The 20,242-nt window shown below is 43.5% G+C and overlaps 1 protein-coding gene across 2 annotated transcripts in view; it reads right to left on the bottom strand.

Annotated features, from left to right (window-relative positions):
- VPS53 (VPS53 subunit of GARP complex) overlaps positions 1–20,242 on the bottom strand; it is a 118,638-nt gene that overhangs the window by 9,998 nt on the left and 88,398 nt on the right. For both annotated transcript variants that reach the window (XM_010978918.3, XM_064495842.1), the window contains 2 exons: positions 13,449–13,597; positions 9,294–9,363 (listed from right to left, as the gene is read on the bottom strand). In XM_010978918.3, the coding sequence (XP_010977220.1) occupies positions 9,294–9,363; positions 13,449–13,597 (219 nt within the window). The remainder of the gene's footprint in view (positions 1–9,293; positions 9,364–13,448; positions 13,598–20,242) is intronic.

Below are 20,242 nucleotides of genomic sequence, written 5' to 3' on the forward strand. Positions count from 1 at the left end.
TTATTTTCTGTACTTTTATTAACTGGAACTATTTCTTTTTTTTAATTTATTTAGTTTTTTCAGTATGCTATTTGAGCCCAGTGAGGATTCAACTTTATCTTCTATGTTGCAAATTTTCAGAGCCTTGTCAAAATCAAAGCCGTGTCTAGCATTATTTGCTAGTAAGAGAAAAAAATCAAATGATTGTATTTTAAAACATATGGGGACATTTCCTAGTTTTTTTATACTTTCTACTTTCCAGAGATGTATTATATGCATAAATAATTGTACAGTCTTAAGTGACAAGAAGAGTTTTGAATAAACCAGATGTAATTCTCTAGAGTTTCCCATATTTTGAGAGATAGGACATTTTCAATTCCTGGCCAGTCACAATAAAATTCTGTCCTCACCAGACAGCTGAACAGATGGAAACCGTGGTCTCAGGTGTTACAAAAAAATGATGCAGTCAGAAAAGGCGGGAGCTAGTCTGATAGGCTTAGCAGCTGTCTGTGGGAAGGGAAGGTGAGAGGCCCCAATTATCATGAAAATCTGCTGGTTTTCATCTTTGAAAAAAAGCTGAAAGGTCATCCCCTTAGGCACGAGGCATTGGGCAAGGGGTGGCCATCGGTCAAATTTGCCTGAGCCTCAGGGATAATTTTTGGGGTGGTGGGACTCATGCTGACGGGCTACTAAGGTGCACAGCTGGCCAGCACGCCATGCCTTGGAAAGGTATCCAGCAAATCACCCAGCAGCAAAAGCTTTCAGGGGTTTACTTCTTAAAAGAGCCCCCTACCACTCTTGGGAGACACCATGACTATGACAGTGATGGAAACCTTGAATAGACAAGATAAAGGCACACTCCTAGAAGGTGAAGGACAACACATATATGGCAAAGTTCTTCAATGAGGTGGCACAGAAGACAGTCAAGGTATGAGGAATGGATGGACCAAGGTGAGGACATGCCCAGTTTCTTTCCTCTTTTTTTCTTTTTTTTTTTCAATTTAGGTATAACTTTCATACAGTAAAGTGTACAAAGACCAAGAACACAGTGTGAGAAACGTTTACATATGTATACATCCTGTTGCTTAATTAAAGACATAGGACATTTTTCGCATCCCAGAAGGCTCCCTCATGTTCTCTTCCAGTCAGTGCTCTCCCTTCCTTCACAACAAAGGTGACCGCTCTTCTGGCCTCTGTCACTCAGGACTGGTTTACTGCTGGTTAACCTGCTATGATCATTCTTGTGCATGTCTTTGGTGGTCATATGCCCTTGTTTCAATGGGGTGGAATCTGCATAGAATTGCCAGATCATGGGGTGGGCATATGTTTAGCTTTCGTAGAGAGCCAAACAGTTTTTCAATTTGGTTGTGCTTATTTCAATTCCCGGCAGCAATGTGTGAAAGTTCCGGTTGCTCCACATCCTCACCAACACTTGGTATTGTTGGTCTTTTTCAGTTTAGCCCTTCTGATGTTGTGATTTTAATTTATATTTCCCTGGACATTAATATGCTTTTTGGTTTTCTGGAGATCCTCTTTTTGAAGTGCCTATTCAAGTCTTTTTGTCATTTTTCTACTGGTTGATCATCTTTTTCTAATTGATTTGTTGAGGTTTTTTTAAAGTAATATTTTCAACTTTATCGAGAAATAATTGACAAATACACTGCAATTGTATATATTTAAAGTGTACAATGTGATTATTTGATATACATATCTATTGTGGAATGATTACCAAGATCAAGGTAATTAACTCTTCTTTTCTGTGTGGCAAGAATGCTTAAGATTAAGTCTCAGCAAGTCTCAAGCATATCATACCATATTATTAGTTATAGTCACCATGCTGTACATCATGTCCTTAGAACTTATTCATCTTGTAACGGAAAGTGTGTACCCTTTACCCTACACATCCCCGTTTCCCCCTTCCCCTAGCCCCTGGCAACTACCATTCTTTTCTCTGTTTCTATGAAACTGTTGTTTTTCTTGGGGTGGGTGGGTGCTGGGAAGGGGTAATTAGGTTTATTTACTTATTTATTTTAATGGAGGTACTAAGGATTGAACCCAGGACCTGGTGCATGCTAAGAACGTGATCTCCCACTGAGCTATACCCTCCCCTCAGGTTTTTTTTTTTAATTCAACATATAAGATAAGTTAGAGGTTTTAAAAAGTATATATTTAGAATATAAGTGCTTTGTTAGTTACATATATTGCAAATATCATGTTAGTCTGGCTTGTCTTTGGATAAAAACATGTTCTTAATTTTAAGTACTCCAAATAACCTTTTACGATTAGTACTTTTAATGTTTTGTTAAGGAATCTTGACTAACCCAATGTCATAAAAATATTCTCTTATTATCTTCCAGAAGTTTTGTTGTCTTATCTTTCACTTTCAGAGCTATAATGCAGTTGGAATTGATTTTTTAAAATTTAGGTATAATTCATATACCATAAAACCCCATCTTTTAAAAGTGTACCATTCAGTTCCAGACATCTCATCACCCCACAAATAAATTCCATACCCATTAGCAGTCACTCCCCATTCCCTCCTCTCCCCTCACCCTTGCCAACTACTGGTCTACTTTCTGTCTTGTGGATTTGCCTGTTCTGGACATTTCATATAAATGGAATCACACACATGACCTTTTGTATATGGCTTCTTTCACTTAACATAAAGCTTTCAAGGTTCATCTATGTTGTAGCACCAGGAGGTGCTTCATTCCTATTTATAGCTGAATATTCCCTTGTAAGTTTATAGCACATTTTGTTTATCCATTCATCAATTGATGGGTATTTGAGTTGTTTCTACTTTTTGGCTATTATGACTGCTGCTGCTTTGAATATTTGTGCACAAGTGTTGGCGTGAACATACTTTTCCAGTTCTTTTGGGTTTATATCTAGGAGTGGAATTGCTGGGTTATATGGCAACTCTATGTTTAACTCTTTGAGAAACTGCCAAACTGCTTCCCAAAATAGCTGCAGCATTTTACATGTTCACCAGCGGTGCCTGAGGGTTCTAATTTCTCCACATCCTCGCTGGAACTGATTTTTGTATGTGGTGTGTTGTAAAGGTCAAGATTAATTTTTTTCCCATGTGGATATTCAACTGCCCAGCACTGTTTACTGAGAAGACCACCCCTTCCCAACTGAATTACAGTGCCACTTTTGTCACAGACCAAGGGTCTACGTACGTGTGGGTCTATTTCTGAACTCAGTTCTGTTCTGTTGGCCCATTTGTCCCTGTGTGCTTAATTACCTTAGCATTAAAATCAGTCCTGATATCCTGAGGTTTAAATTCTCCAACCCTGTTCTTTTTTTCAAGTTCTGTTAGCTATTCTTGGCCATCTGCATTTCATCATCCAATTTCTAGAATCTGCTTATCAATTTATCTCCAAACCCACACCCACCCCACCCCTGCTGGGGTTTTACTGTATCTATAGATTGATTTTGGAAGAAATGACATTTAAAAAATACTAAGTTCTTTAATGTATGAGCATGAGCTATCTTGCCACTTTAAAGGTCTCCTTTATTGTCTCTTAATATTGTATCATTTTCTGTGTATTAGACTCACGCATGTTTGACAGACTTATTCCTAGCTAGTCAATGTCTCCTGATGCTGCTGTACATGGTTTCATTAATAGATTTTTCATTTTAAATTGTTTGTGGCTGGTACATACAAATATTAAAAATAATTTAAATACTGACCCTATATCCTGTACCCTTACTAAATTTATATTCTAATAGTTTGTCTGTAGATTCTTTTGGTGTATAGCATAGGTTTTTTATGTTTTGTTTTGTTTTTTTGCGGGGAGAGGTAATTAGGTTTATTTATGCATTCTTTCAAGAGAGGTACTGGGGATTGAACCCAGGAGCTCATGCATGCTAGGCACACACTCTACGTAGATTCTTTTGGATAATGTCATTCACAATTATGTTTCTCTGTGAAATGCGAAAAATGACAGTTTTGTTTCTTCCTTTCTAGTCTGTATACCTTTCGTTTCTTTAAACATTTATTTTATTTTTTGCCTTATTGTTCTGGCTAGGACTTCAAGGGCAATGTGGGACAGAAATGGTGACAGCAGACATCCTTGTCTTTTTCCTAACGTCAAGAGAAAATTTTCCTATATTTGGCCATCAAATGTGGTTTATTGCAATTTTTTTTCTATCAGCTGATTCACTTATTTCATGAGCTTGCTGGGCCCTCCCATCTCCAGGACCTTGATGGCCCTGCTGATGGCTGTAAATGCCTCTCCTCTGGAGTGTGGCTGTTCCTGTCCCTGCTCCATGTGGCACAGAGAGAGGACCCTTTTGACTGAGTGACAGAAAAGGCTTCAAGCTCTCACTGGGAAGGATGGTCTCATAAAAATCAAGATGGGCCAGAGCTTAATGAGACAGAGAGAAGTGAGCAATTGGGTAGCTAAGAGATTCAAAACACTCTTTAGACAGACAAAAGGGCTGTGCAAAAGGGAGAAAGCTCTGCTCTGGGGACAGAAGCACATCACACAAAAAAAGGAAGGAGAAAGTTCAGCTTCTCTGAACATATATTCTATAATCAGAAAATCTAGAAGGAAGCTAGCTTAATTTCAGGAAGCATGGGAGTTTTGTGTCAATTTCCAAAATAAAATTTTATTGTGGATTACACCTGAGTGGGTATATGTGTGTAGGGGAGTGTACCACTATTATTTATTTAAAAATCTTGTTATTATGGAGAGTTTCAAACATATGTGAAGTAAATGAAATAGTACGGTAGCTCCTTACGCACCCAGCTGCAACAACCAAAGACATTCTGTCATTCTCATCTCACTTCTATGTCTCAGGGGCTCCTGACTGGGGGTGATGTGGTCCATTCTCTCACCCACCCCACACTCGGATATCTGGGACTGTATGGAGACATTTTTGGTTGTCAGAATTGGGAGGGTGTTACTGGCCACCAGTGAGCAGTGGCAAGGGATGCTGCTGAGCATTCTGTAATGCAGAGGATGGCCCCCACCACAAAAGCGTCTCTATCCCAAAATATGCACAGTGCAGAGGTTGAGAAACCCTGCAGTAACCACTTCCTGTTCCTCACCTACTTTTTTTTTTTGAGGTGAAATTTACATACACGGAAATGTACAACTCTTAACTGTACAGTTTTAACAAATGGATTTACCCACGGAATCCTGACCCTCTCATAAGTTTTTGTATATACCCTTTTTTAATTTTCATTTAAAAAATTTAAAAATTTTTTTTGCTGAGTTATAGTCATTTTACAATATTGTTGTATATACCCTTTAAAAAAATCAGATTCAGCACATTTCCTTCTATTCCTAGTTTGCTAAGATTTTGTTGTTCTTTTAAAAAATGTATCCTTATGTTTATTAAATTTTATCCATTTTTTTTTAAAAGAAGTGCTACACCCTGCCACATTTAGGAGATCTACCTAAACTGAACTATTAGATGAACTATGCCTGAGAATAACCATCCTATTTTCTCATTTTTCTAACTGCCATGCACAAACTACCTGATTCTTTTTTCTCTCTTTCCTTGGTGTTCGGGCTTTAAAAAAAAAAAATCTAAAATTTGCTTTAAATATTTTTTTCCAGGTGGTTTTGAATTATGTGCATTTAAGAGTCAATATGGTCAAAATGTGGTAATACATACAACGGAATATTGTTCAGCCTTAAAAAGGAAGGAAATTCTGAAACACGCTACAACATGGATAAACTCTGAAGACATGCTAAGTGAAAAGAAGCCAGACACAAAAGGACAGATATTGTGTGATCTCACTTATACGACATCCCTCGAGCGGTCATACTCATAGAGATTGAAAGTTAGAAAGTGGTTACCAGGAGCTGGGGGTGGGAGGGAATGGGGAGTTAGTGTTTAATGGAAATGGTGTTTCAGTTTGGGATGATGAAAAAGGTCTGGAATTGGATGGTGGATGGTTGCACAACAATGTGAATGTACTTAATACTACTAAACTGTATGCTTAAAGATGGTCAAAATGTTAAATTTTATGTTATGAATGTTTTACCACAATAAAAAGTCAACATGGTATATAAAGACCATACAAAGCAAAAAAAATTACTTCATAGATGTGAAATATACTGCTCAAAATATTTTCGATCCATAATATGATAGATATAGAAGGGGTGTGTTGAGAGTCTGATTCAAGGCTCTTATTTAAATGTGAGGAAACTGAGCCCAGAGCAGGGAAGCAACTGCTCATGACCACAGGGACCATTAACAGCAGGCTGGGGACTGGACCCCAAGTTTTAGAGTCCTTTTCCCAGTACCATAATGTGCTGCTTCCTCTCTGGTAAGTTTGTACAAATGGATTCCATTTCTACTGTGTGCTCAGTCGTAGATACCATGGCCAAAAGACTAATTAATGACCCTGCAAATCCCACCAGATTCTCTGAAAATTGGAAACTAGCAAGAAGCATTACAAATACTGGTATGGTTCAGTTCCACGTGCCCCTGCAATTGCCCAGACGGACTCTGGAGCCCAAAGATAAATAAAATGTGCTTTATACAGTAACCAGGAAGAGAATAAAGAGCAGGCAAGTGTCTCCTTTCCTATTTTCAGCACAAGTATTAAAGCATAATCTAAATTTAGGACCTAGTATTTTCATGGCAAAGCAGAGGCATCTGAGATTGGGCCTAAATCTCAGCTCTGACTTTCACAGCTTCTGTTAAAGCGTGGATTATAAGACTTGAGGCAGAATCTGTTTTAATCCATGAGCATCTCTTTGTTAACTTCTTGATTCCTAAGGTTTTGCTGCCTGAGTGATCACGCCTCCAGCTATATGACTGCTTGGGTTTCTAAGCCCAGATACTCGGGGCAAGTGTGGACCCGGCTGAACCTGAGCTTCACGTGGGAAGCCTCCAAGGGCCACACTGCCCTTTAGTTCCCATCCACGGCCTCCCCCAGGCTGGGCCTGCTGAGGTCTACGCTCCCCTGTCACCCACTCATATTTGTCTGGGGTCTGAGAGAATAAAACTCCAGTTCCACAGATGGTTTTCTCATCCACAACTCAAAGCAGGAGTAAATACTGGCCAAACTGATATTTTTCTGAAGATGTGGGCTTTGGAGTCTGCTCTGATTATTTTAACATTCCTTTAAAGAAGAGAAAATCTGAGGAAAATAGATATGACGTTGGATTTACGTGACGATAGGGAAACATGGTTACTAGCCACTAACCCAGCTGGCGAGGCCTGGGCAGAGCCACAAACTCATAGAAACACATTCCCAATGAGTCAGCTTTGTGTTCCAGTGGCTTCATCAAGTCTAGGGGCAGAAACCTGGTAACTGAGAGTCTGAAGCTTCTCTCAGACACACGGACAGCAACCATTCCACCTCCTCCCATCACACACAACAGTGAGGTGAACAGGGTGGATTCCCAGTAAACATGTGCTAATGAGACTGGGGACAACGTGCTGGGGCACTATCTGCTGTTTCCCATGGAATTCGTTCTGTGCTTATTACGACATGCAAGGGGCAAGAATTTCCAAACAAACACTGACACTCTACACTCAGACACAGTCGGTCAGTGTCTGAATCCACTCAACCTCCCAGGAAGTCTACTGAGACAATACTTCTGACTCTGCTCAGCTGGTCAGCCAGACAGCCCGAGGCAAGCATCGACGAGCTGTTACTACGTGGGGAGACGGGCGCTGACAGCAGAGACAAACTAGTAAGAGCTGGCATCTGTCCAGGGCTTCCCATGCGCCTGACGTTGTTGGTCCAGCACTTCAGTGCGTTGTCATGTTTAATCCTCATAATGACCCTGTGAGGCGGTGCTGTGATTATCCCTGTTTTATAGATGAGGAAACTAAACTGCTGGGAGGTTAGTAACTCGTCTAAGGACAAACAGCTGCCATGTTGCAGAGACAGGCTTCAGCATCAGACCCCAGTGATTCTGGAGCCCAGGACCTGAAGGCTCACACATTCTGCCTTCTTGTAGCCTAGGAGGGCCACTCCCCGAGAAAGAGTATAAAACATACTGCACTTATCAGAGCCAAGAGATGCCTGACAGTCACAGGTATTACATCTCCGGCTTTGACCCTCCCTGAGGGACCCGTGATGCACTAGGGCACAGGCCCACTTCCCACCTTCCTGAGGCTCCACTCAGGCCAGCAAAGCCGAGGGCCCAGGGCGAGGGCAAGTCCCGGAGCTGGGAGGGAGCGGTGCCTCCACCAAGACCACTAGTTTGGTGAAAGGGCAGGAGATATGGAAATGTCCTGAATTATATATTCTTCTTACTCAAAAACATAGTTCTTACTTAAAAATGCAGTTCTTTCCACTATTGAATATATACCAAGCTAACCTGTTTACCAATCTTACAAATTCATTTCTTTATAATTAAAAATATTTAATTGTGATTATTTATTTCAAAAAGAATGTAGTTCTTTCAAATACAGAAAGTAACTGAAAAAGGTTCTAAGTATTGCTAAAGAGAGGTCTAGAGAGGATCTAATTTTATAAGAGTCATTTATGATCAGTACATGAATAGTTTGCGTCTAAGTACGTGTTTAAAGAATTAGGGGCTGAATATTATTGTTTGTTTTTTTTTAAAGTAGCTTAAACTGCTCCCCAAACTCAAGCTGCTCAAATCTCAGAGTGGGAGCAGGTGGCAGCTGAGAAGAGGTGTTTTTGCTGGAGCACAGAACTCAGCTCATCGGTGCTGAGGTGATGCCATCTATGAAGAGATGTCCGGAAGCACAGAGCTCAAGAGAGCAGAGTGGGGTTAAACAAGGAAGCCTTCTTGGGTGAGGTGACCAGAGTTTCTCAGCACCAAAAAGATAAGCCTTTCTTTGCTTGCTCCTCTCAAGTGGTCTCTGCCCTGGCCACTACGGGATCCAAAAAAATCAGAACTTTGCTGCTCCCTCTGCCTGGACACTTTTCTCTGAGTCCTCCTCAAGCCCCAGCTCTCACAGGCGCCTTCTCGGATCATCTGATCTTAAGCCATTGCTCCCCCACCCCACTAAGATACTCTTTCATATAACCTAGTTTTATACCCTGGAGCATACCTAAGTTAAAATGATCTTCTAATTTATTAACTTGTGTATTATCTGTCCCTTCTTACTGGAATGTAAGCATCATGAAGGAGAGATCTTTTCTGTCCTGTTCACTGTGGTATACACCCTGCGCCTAGAACAACACCTGGATACTCAGTAGGTGCTCAACAAAGATGCTTTAAATAAATGGATAAATGAATTAAGCTGCCAGGTCATCCTTCTGACCTCAAATAGGGGAAATCATTTTATTTCAGACTAGAAAGGTATGTGTCTGATTGATGACAAAGGCCGTGAGGAGAAGCCCTGTACCAATTTCATCTCACCTGTTCTGCTCCCACCATGCTAATTGGCTTGCACTTGAAGAGGTGGGTGATGAACTTGGGAATGAAGGAGCTGTGGATTAAAAAAGAAGTGACAAATTAGGCTTATTGTCTCTTTGGTAAAGAACTGCAGAAACTTTTTTTTTTTTTTTAAAGGCCCCACTTCCTTCTATAAGAGAACTGAGAACTCAGGTAGATGTGACTGTGGCCCACCGGCCCCCACTGCCTTCTTTTGCTTTCCAACTGAGGCCCTGGTTTTATTTAGGTAACTCTGGCCTTGGGATGCTGGGGAAAAATTGATCCCTCCTAGACCACAGAGGTGAATTCTAATTAGCCTCAGGTAGTCAGAACATGGCGTTCCCATGGTGATTGGTGCTGATGTGGGGACATGGTCCAGGCCAGTCCAGTAGGGCTGGAGGGAAAGCCTTCACTGCACGGTGGGGGCAAGACTCTCTTCTTCTGAAGGGTATTCTTGTGTTTGGAAATAACATCTAGAGCTGCCATTGTGCCACCATTCTAAGGATGAAACCAGTCTCAAGGAGAGCAGGGTAAGCGAAGATTTGGAGTCCTAAGTGACACTGCCGAGCCACTGAACCAAGCATCTTCGGCTCTGTCCTGTCTCTTGGCTTCTGGGTATGTGATATAAAACATTCGCCCTTCTGTTTAAGTCAGTCTGAGTCAGGGCTTCTATTACTCTTAGCTGAAAACATCCTAATAGATATGATAGTGGAATATCCATGAGGTAGTTATGGGATCTTAAATACAAAAATAGGAAATAATTACTACGGGAGTAACTGTCAGATCAGGAGGAAAAAAAATACATGATCTCCAAAAAATTTACTGGGGACTGAAGGGTGATGGGGGCCAGGTGGCCTGATGATGCTGGTTTGGGGGAAAGGGAGAATGTCATTTTAATAGGTCAGGAGGGCTTTTTAGACAACACTGAAGAGGACTGAGTTGGGAAAGCTGAGCTGTACTGTTGCAGGAAGGAGGATGTGGGGAATAGAGATCCTGTCATCGGGCCAGATGCGGAGTGAACTGACCAAGAGAACTCAGGGCCCAGGACCACGGGAGAACCCCAGCCATGAGGCAGGAGTTGGAGGTGGAGATAAAGGCTGGCTAGTATCCTCTCCTCACTCTTCAAATGCTGCTCTCAGGCTTGTGACCTCTGTCCTCTCTGACCTCTCTACATCTTTTCCTGAAGCCTTGTGCCCACTCTGACATCCAGTGACGTACTGGACCTCTCACCAGAACGGCACTGGTACCTCCACCCCAGCATATCCAAGACCCAGTCCTGCTCAGGATTCCAGGCTTAGTGGACCAGATCTCATCTACCCAGCCACCCCAGTCAGAAACCAGGAGGTTTTCCAAGACCATCATACCCTCGCCTTCACCCACAGTATGCAGCCCTTTCCCAGCCCTTCCCCTGAACGCCCACACCCACCTCTCCTGACCACGCCCATGCTGCTGCCCTCATCTTCTCTATCGATTGAGAACTCGAGTTCTTTCAACTGTTTCCCAACCAGTCTGCTTGCCTGCAGCCTCATCATTCCTAGTCCAGCAGCCGTCAGAGGGATTTATTTCAGGTACAAGTATGATCAAGACCCTCCCTGGATTAAAACTCTTATGACAGTGGCAGACAGGGCTTCCTTGATTGTCTTGATTCTCTCTCGCCAGCCTGTCTTGCTCAGCACCGGTACCCTACGCTTCAAGCCGGCTGAGCTCCTTGCGTATCCTATGATTCTGTAGGCTACTTAATGCCTCTATGCCTTTGCTTACCCCTTACACTGCTCCCGCCGCCTGAAATGCCCCTCTCTAAAGCCTTGTGGGTCAGCACACACACATCTCCTGGACCCTGATCAAGGACATCTCTCCTGTGAAGCCTTTCCTCTGTCACCTCCACCATACTCTGCAGAGTCCACAGATCTAATACATTACCTACTTTGTTAAACTTATTTGCTTACATGTCTTTTTCCCTCCACTTGACTGTAAGGCAAAGGAAGAAGGACCATGTCTATTAAGCCAAAGCACTTAATTCCGTGTCTGGAATGTAGCAGGTGCTCAAGTGACTGCACGTTGAATAAATAATACTGGGAGCAGCTAACACTTTTTAAATGTCAGCTTGGTACCAGCACTTTACCAGGAAGTTTACACATGACTTCGCATTTTATCCTCTCCACCACTATTAAGAGATCTGTCTTATCACCTCCATTACTGAACAGAGAAGAATCAGCTTAGCGGATGAGGGAAGTCGCTTAGGGCTCAAACAGTAGTTTCAATCGGGGGGGGGGTGATCTGGATGTCTAAACAGAAGAGACTGCTGCTGCTTCAGAGACCACACGGAGGCAAAAGGAAACATCTATGGCTTTGCATTAATAAGAGAAGAAAGGAAGTTAAAGGGAAAGGAACGCAAACTTCAGAGATCAGACCTAGGGGAAGGCCTGCTGATCAGGAGGGAGTGAGAACAGGGACTACCTGGAAGAGATTCTTCATGCTCTAAACCAGAGCCAGGCCAAAACGAGTAACGTGAGATTAAATTCATGACTAATTGCAATGGTACACGCAGTTCTTAACCTAAGTTACTGCACACTAGAGCAGGCATTGATTGTGCCCTTGAACTGGCACTGTGCGCTAGACCACAGGGGTTGGGGTGAGAAAAACATAGGGACCAGGGACGTGTCTTTGGGGGAAGAGTTCCAGCAAAGTGATGGGTAACTGGCTGGGGCTCCCCCAAGCCATCGAAGTGGTGGCAGTTATTTCTCTTGGCTGGAGAAGGGTCTTCTCACAGCCCCTCATTTGAGGCTTCTGGGCTTCAGCTAGGATTTTACAAGGATGAGAGGGTACCATACATTAAATCAGAACACCACCTTCTAGATCAGAGGTTAAACTTTTCCAGATGTGAGACATGGGCATCTAACTCCCAGCTCACCCAACACGGGCTGAGTGATAGAAGCAAAGGGCCCCGAGAGGATGTGAGGCCTGTGCTGGGACATTTGAAGCGAGAGGACCCCTTCCTCACTTTAACATTAACTCCATCATCAGACCCCTGTGCAGCCATGCTGGAGATTCTTGGCCACAGTAAAATTTTATAGACACTGTTTCTCCTGGGGGTTGTGGGGAATGTCACAATGTGATTTATCAGCAAGGCTTTTAACCACACTAATGAGCACTCGGAGAGGGAAGGGAATGTCAGGTCCTGGTCCATCGCCATCCTGCACACGTTAACGCCTCCCTGGAGGGTCCGCTGGAGCCTTTCCTGACAAACTGGGAACTGAGGCTCACGCCACAAGCCACTCCGTAAGTGTTGCTCCTGAGGGGCTGATTTGTGACGGAGAGGGAAAGCCTTAATTGAATACAAACTGGGAGAGACGCAGGGAGACAGAAACTTGGAGCCCTAAATCACTCTTTGGGACTTGGATGAGAACAACCTAAATTCAGTAGCTTGGACGGGGCTGATTTTCCCAAAGCCCTTCTCTGAGAAGTTTGCCAAAATGTTTGTTTGATAATTGGTCAGAGGAGACGCTGACCCTGTACGTTGTCCGGTCTCAGGGGAAACTGTGCTCCTGCCGGATGCTGGCTGGCAAAGGACCAAACTGTTCCCCCGATCTACAACAGCAAGCCAGAAATGGCCACACACAAGGACGAGGCAGGAAGACACAAAGCTCGGTGTTCACTCCACCTGCTTGGCAATGCGCCTGTCCCTGACTTGCTCTGTCCCCTTTCTAGCACCTTCCCTGGGCTCAGGGATGTCCACTGGTGGACACATTGTGGCAGCTACAATAATAAGTCCTATGGGGAAGGAGGAAGAGAAGGCTCAGAAGAAACAGAAGTGATGGTTCCTACCCTTAAAAAGCTTATAATCTGCATCCATGAAATCACTGAAAAATAGTTATAATTATCCAAACCTGGGAGGAGGCAGGGGTGCTGTTAGGCCTACAAACAGAAGCCCCCAACTCATTTCTCTCTGCCTTGATGGGGTGGGTGATTCTATTGTTGTTACTGTTATTTATGAATTTAAGTGGCAAATTTAGTTTTATTATCATGCTTCTTCGGGGCACAAACAAATTAGGTGGCTGATGGGGACCTCTGGACTGTACGTTTATCGGGGTCAGTGTGGCAGTCAGAATAACCCAGGGATGGGGACGTTTCAGGACTTACTTTGCAAATTTAATGCAGAACTGAGTGAAGTATTTCCGTGTGGAAGCCAGGTTGTCACGGATGATGGGGACGTTCTGCTTAATGTGAAGAATGACAGAGGTGACGTAGGGGCTCTGGTCACCAACGTGCTCCACATTCTGCCACTGCATCTGAAAACAGAGACAGGGCAGGCAAGCCTTTAGAGCCTTCGCAGAAGGAGAGCCTTACCTGTTACCAGGGATGGGGCAGGTGGAGTGGAAGTGAGGCCACGGTGTGCTGTCACAGCTGCCATTTTGTCTTGGGGAGCCTGTCTCTCCCAGTCTACAGGAGCTAACTGTGAATAAGACAGTGAGGTATGAGTCAGATACCTCTTCCTACCTTGTCCCCCTCATGCTTGAAACAGCCTTCCCTTCCCATCTGTGAGCCTTACAAAGGAACCCTCCCCAGGCAGGTGAGCTGGATCCTACTCTTCCATGAGTTGTTCCGCAGGGAAGGGACTGTGGGGGGACAAGGGAGGGACACCTGCTTCTGAGCAGACTGGCAGCCTGGGAGGCCAGAGAGGTGGCTGGGTGTAACAAAGTGAAACTTGGACGAGTGTTAACTTGGGGCTTTCTTTCAAGTAAACTGGGAGGAGTCGGGGATTTTAGAAAAGGAAACCAGAAGTGATCTGACTTGTGAGATCAGGCTTGGGAGGAGCAGATGAAAAGTGTGTGAAGCTGGGTGACGGGTACATGTGGTTTAGTGTACTGTTTACTCTTTTGGGGAAGCATTGTTGCTGTACAATATTACGTAAGTTACAGGTGTACAATACAGGGAGTCACAATTTTTCAAGGTTATGCTCCATTTATAGTTATTATAAAATATTGGCTATTTTCCCTGTGTTGTACAATACACCCTTGGAGCTCATTTTCTCTACTTTTTTTGTAGCTTATTTCTTCTACTTTTCTGTTTTCTCTACTTTTGTATATAATTGAAAACTTCCATAATCAAACATTAAACTCTTACTCCAAGAGCCTTTGGGATTATGTGGGATTTCAATCAAGGGAGAGGGAAGAGGATCTCTGGCTGACAGACACGAGGGGCAGGTAAGAGGGTAAGACCGTGAAAAGCAGGGCACTCCCAGCCTGCCCGGAGCTGACAGGGCCCGGGCCCCTCAATCCTGGAAAGGAGCGGGGATGCGTGGAGGAGCTGTGCTGAGTCGGCCTCTCAGAATGCAGCTGGGCTGTCCGTCAGAAAGATCCTAAGCCAAACACACACCATATAATACGTTCATAGAAGGAGGGCAGTCATTCTGAGGGCCTTGATGTCTCTGGCAAGAAATACAAGTTTTACAGAGCTCTTGGGGAAAGGAAAAATTCAATACCAAGAGAACTTGTTTAAAGGAATCATCTTGTACGTGGACGATCCCCCAGCTCTTGGGAAGCTCAAATGACTCTATGTTGTGTCCTAATGTTTCTTCAAATCAGCAAGTATTTCCATCCTAAAAGCTTTAGGTGTGTGTAAGCACAGAACCACAGAAAAGCAGGAAGGCGTCTCCATCTTCACTTCACAGAGAAGAAAACCCAGGCCCAGACACGTGACGTCTTATGCAGGGTTTCATAGCAAGGCTCCAGAAAGAGAAAAATCTCTATCTTTTTTTTTTAACTAGGAAAAAAATAAAAACAAAGAATGGAGAAATGGTAGAGAGGTCTAATACGAATGGACTTCACGTTCTAATGTTTTGGTTAAGTGTAATGTTCTCCTCACTCTCTCCTATTTAATTCAGGAGGCTTCTTTTCCCACCTGATTTGAGAGATCTCACCCATCCAAACAATGAGCATCCTCAGGGGTTTTAAATGCGCCCATTGGGTGAGGCCAAAACTGACAGGTACTGTCAAACTTCGGGGCAGAAGGCCCTGGGACCGCAGGCCAGAACGGGCGGAGAGCTTGCCACCCCACCCTCCTATCGACACAAAGCTCTCCCATAGTAACGACTTTTGCTTCCCAAGCTGGTAGCAGTTTATGTTTCAACAGCTCAAAAAGTTCATCAGCCACGGTCTAAGCATCACAGTCCTCCATTAACAGGAGATGGCCACAGAGAGAGGTGGTGACATAACCTGCTGTGAGTGAGAAGGCATCGCTGGGGCAAGATGCACGTGGGGCGGGGGTCCACGTTCCGCTGCAGGGCTCCCTCCTGCTGATCAACCCTGGCCACGTCCGCACGCGGCCACTCTGGGAATCTACGTGAAAAGATCTGATCTGCTTTAATGCTTTATCCAGGTGGGACTCCCCCAGTCAAGTTAAGAGAAGTATTGGCCAAAGCCTTGCGGATTTGTGATTTTTAAATCTGTCAGATTAGTGAAGGAAAAGAACTTAAAGTCCTGGAGAACAATGAAAGTTGACACTGCTTTGATTATATTCTTAAAAAATATGTAAAATATAGTTGGCACAGATGCTGTCGGGCCACGGCCTCAGATGGACACCTGCCTCGCCCACCCCGCTGACTTAGGTCTGGGCTGTAATGTGAATGGCCCAACAGCCCGACATCAGGACCTACCACGTGCAGGTTGCCTGGCCTGGCGCTTGGCCTACATCATCTCCCATACTATTCATTCGTGATCTTAGTTCTCACCACAGTCTTGGAGACTAGGGGACTCAGAAAGGTCAAAGAGGAGAGGTAACCTGCCCAAAGTCACACAGAGGTCAACGGCACAGTGGAGGGAGCCCAGGCTCACCTAAAGCCCAAGCACCACATCAGGCTGCTTCCTAGACACTGGTCAAAAATAATTTAAAAGAAAGAAAAACAAAAAGCACTGAACTGGGCCTTAGTTTAAGGGGAACCCGGTTTCTCAAGGAGAAGCTAATGGAATACACAGAGATCAAGCAAACTTCTCTTCCAAAAGGGGACACAAAGGGCAGCCTGTGCTTAAGAACACACATCGTGAAAAACCACTGGTGGAAATAAGACGCCAACTTTTCCAGGTAAACTTTGCACCTGACATTTACCACTTACCCCTCCAGATTTCAAGTTTTTCCTTTTGTGCTTTTTGTTTAAGGGGCAGGGTTTGAACACTACTGGTGCTACAAAGACAACAAGAAAAACAGTTTGCAAAAGAAGTGGTAACTAGGATGCAGGCTTGACAGAAACAAGCAAGGGAAGGATCAAGATGACGATGCCAGGGCTCCCGGGACCCCACATGGAGCCACAGGGAGAGGCTGCGAGGCCTGGGGCATTGCCAGTGCCCGTGGTTTCTGCTGCCTGAGGAAGGAGTGTGTGGCTGGTGTCACCATGTCACAGGGAAGGTCAGGGAGACAACCGCTCTCCCCACCGCGAGCCTGCAGTGGCAGAGTATCCTGACCGACGCCCTGATCCGAGGACGGGCTCCATCACCAGCTTTCTGTGGGACTTGTCTTTCTCCATTGCCCTGTGGAACTTGGAAAGAGGCCTCCTGAGAAGGCTAACTTTCCTCAACTGAAAATTCAAATTTCCACACGTTCATCTGGATCACAGGACTAGAGACACAGAGAGCGCAGACTCAGATATCCGGAGTCTGGGACACTCGGGCGACCAGTCAGTGTTACGGTTCTGGCTGCTTTGTGGAGGCTGCACGAATGCTCACCTGCACTCTACTGTGTGTCTCGGCTACTTTTCTCACACAACAAGCACCTGCTGTTTCTAGGCACCCTCACCATGTACAGCAAGGACTGTGTTGGAATAACCACTGAACCAAGTACCACGTGGGGAATAAAAAAGAGGAACATTGATCAATCACCTCCTATGTCCCAAGCACCATGACTGACAGGTTCCTGTGAACCTACTGCTCACAATGATGCTGTGAAGGAGGTATTATCACACCTGCTTTCTGGATGAGACAGGCTGGAGGACAACCCGTGACTTGCTTAATGAAGCAGGATTCAGAGTCAGCAGGGCTGAGATCCAGACACTGGTCTGACTGACTGCAAAGTCCATGTTCTTTCCACTTTACCATGTTGCTTTCCCAAAGAAGTGTTACTACCTTAAATGAACTGGAAGTGGGGTAAGCAAAATCTAAGTTCAGAACGAGATGATGCGGTCGTGGTGACGGTGGTGCTGAGGGGGAGAGAAGAATGACTCTTCTAACCTCTGTGCTCGAGAACACACGTTCCTTAACTCCAGGAAGAAAATCAAGAAGCTCCAGGATAGAAAGCGGAGCGATAGAGGCTTTAAGAAGACATACAGACACAGAGATATAGATACAGATTTTTTCCCCCATTCACTGCAGGGCCAATGGGAAGATGAATTTGCATAACCTTTCTTAAAGGCAATTTGAAAATATCTACCCAAAATCTTAGCATTTTACATGGCTTTCGATCTCTGCAATTCCCTTTATGGCAATTAATCCAAATACTTATGAATGCTCAGAAAACACATACACACACACAAAGCTGTCCATCGCCAGACTTAATAAACGTGAAAAATTGTAAATACCCTAAAAATCCATCACAAGTGAAATGATCATCTGCACTGTAAAAGCAGCAGTAGAGGACAGTACTTCAGATACGGGAATCTGGAGTCGTCAGTCACGAGTTCTACTTCTGCCTGCAACCTGCTAAGTGTGTGACTTGGGCAAGTTACCAAACCTCACTGAGCCTCCGTTTTCTGATGTAAAATTGGGATGATGGTGATATCTATAAGCTATTTAGTTACTGGAAGACAGTGCATGGAATGCTCTTAACATAGTGCCTGGCATGTACTAATTCCATGGCAAGTGTTAATTATTGTTACGATTTTAACAGTAAGTACTGCGTACTGTGGAATACTGCATAATCTAAAAATACCCTAGCTCCATACTAAATGATGCAGAAAACTATTAAAATCTGCTAAATGAGAAAAACAGGTTATATAGCACGAAAAGTATAAACTTTTTATATTTAAAATATATGCATAAAAAGAAAGATAGACATATGTCTATTAATTGGAATTATGGGTGATTCAAAATTTCTTCTTTTTAAAAATCTGTAATTTTCTATAATGAAGGTGATTTGCTTAAGTCATAATGAAAAAAAAAAAGACTCCTTTATGAAGAAAGAAAGAAATGTGTTTTGATTATAGATGGAAAGTGAAACTGAGGGTTTCTAACCATGGAGCTCTGTGGGCCTCCTGAAACAGATCTACATTTTAATGACTGGGGAAAATGAGAACAGATTTGAGGACTGTTCTAGCTATTTTGAAATGTCTTTGGGGGATAGTAATGCAGCCTCCTAAATGAGTTCATGTTCACAATCTTGAAAGTTCGCAATCTTGAAACCTAATAGAATTTACATGCCAGACTGTAAGGAAATTTAATTTGTTCAGTTTCTTTTTTTTTTTTTCCCCTCTAAAACTACCATTAATGGGCAAAAAACTAAGTCTGTTTGATTTTGGACAGAGACTTAGATTCTTTCAACTTAGTGATGTGAGAAGCCCTAGGAAAATGGATAGAATGAGGAGCGGACCACGGGACCAATGGTTCCTTTTAAGTAAGCCATGGATTTTTTTTTAAAAAATCCTACTTGTAAGGCCATAATCAGACATACTAATTCTTTAGAATTTGCAGAGTTTACATTTAAAAGACAGAACTCTTCACATTTCGACCAAAGCACTCCAACAACTTCCTTGTCAAGAATCAAGAGACTTGGTTTTATTTTGACTTCTTTGATTATAAAGCTTTACGGCTTTGGGCGTATTATGAAAAAGAAACTCCATCAACAAACACACCAGAATGACAATTCGTTGGTTTTAGGGAGAAATACGCAAAGCAGATTGGAATACTTGGGTTGGCGGCTCAATTATTTTTCTCCCCTGGAGAAGTCATGGTGGCAGATCAAGAAAAGCTTAAGACCAGCCCCTAGCAGATGACCGCTTGAAGGGCTCACGGTCAAGTGAAGTCACACTCGCGTGAACACAGCAGAACCGGGTGCACGCCGACATCACTCTCCTGGTTTTAGGTAAGATACTTAAGCTGATTTGCCTCAGTTTCCACACATGCCAGATAGACTAAGTATGGTGTGGTACAATCCTATAGAGAGTGAGTTTGAATCCTGGCTTTGCCAAAAGTTAGCGAAGAGATCTGACACGTGACCTAACTTCTCTGAGCTTCAGTTTCCTTATCTGTGAGAGTGAGAAGGAAGTAACATAGTTACCTTACGTATTTCTCAGAATTCAATGAGATAATGCATTTGGGTGCTGATTCCTGGTAAAATACTCCATAAATAACAACTTACTATCATCTCCCAGAGCTCAGCTGAGAAAATAACTGAGAAAATAACGCAATATGGGAGGGGAAAGTGGTCTGAAAGGCAATTTTGACATAACTTATCAGCAACACTACTGTAATCTCAAGTTTCAGAGAAACCACTAAACCCATATTTCGCTTTCTCCACGTGGGCTGGGCCCATTTAAACCTATTCCTGTGGATTTTCTACCAACCTTTGCCCCTCTGTGTTCTCCGATCCACTTTGGTGAGCCCAACGCTCATTTTCTCACCATTTATAAAATACATTTATTTACAGCATCGGTTATTCTAAGTTTTTGCTCCACCAGAATATAAACTCCTTAAGGGCAGCCCTGTTTCCAGGTTTTTTTTGGGGGGGGGGGTAATTAGTTTTATTTTTATTTATACATATATATTTTTAATAGAGGCACTGGGGATTGAACCCAGAACTTCATGCTTGCTAAGCACATGCTCTACCACTGAGCTATACCCTCCCCTCATTTCCAATCCTGACTCTGGGGATACAAGTACATACAGAGTTTCTCCACGGAATTCTAAAGATGTGTAATGAGACTGGCAACTTCATCAAGGTTCTGAGCTTTC

The sequence above is a fragment of the Camelus dromedarius genome, chromosome 16 (assembly GCF_036321535.1).
Source record: "Camelus dromedarius isolate mCamDro1 chromosome 16, mCamDro1.pat, whole genome shotgun sequence".
In the NCBI taxonomy this organism is placed as follows: Eukaryota; Metazoa; Chordata; class Mammalia; order Artiodactyla; family Camelidae; genus Camelus; species Camelus dromedarius.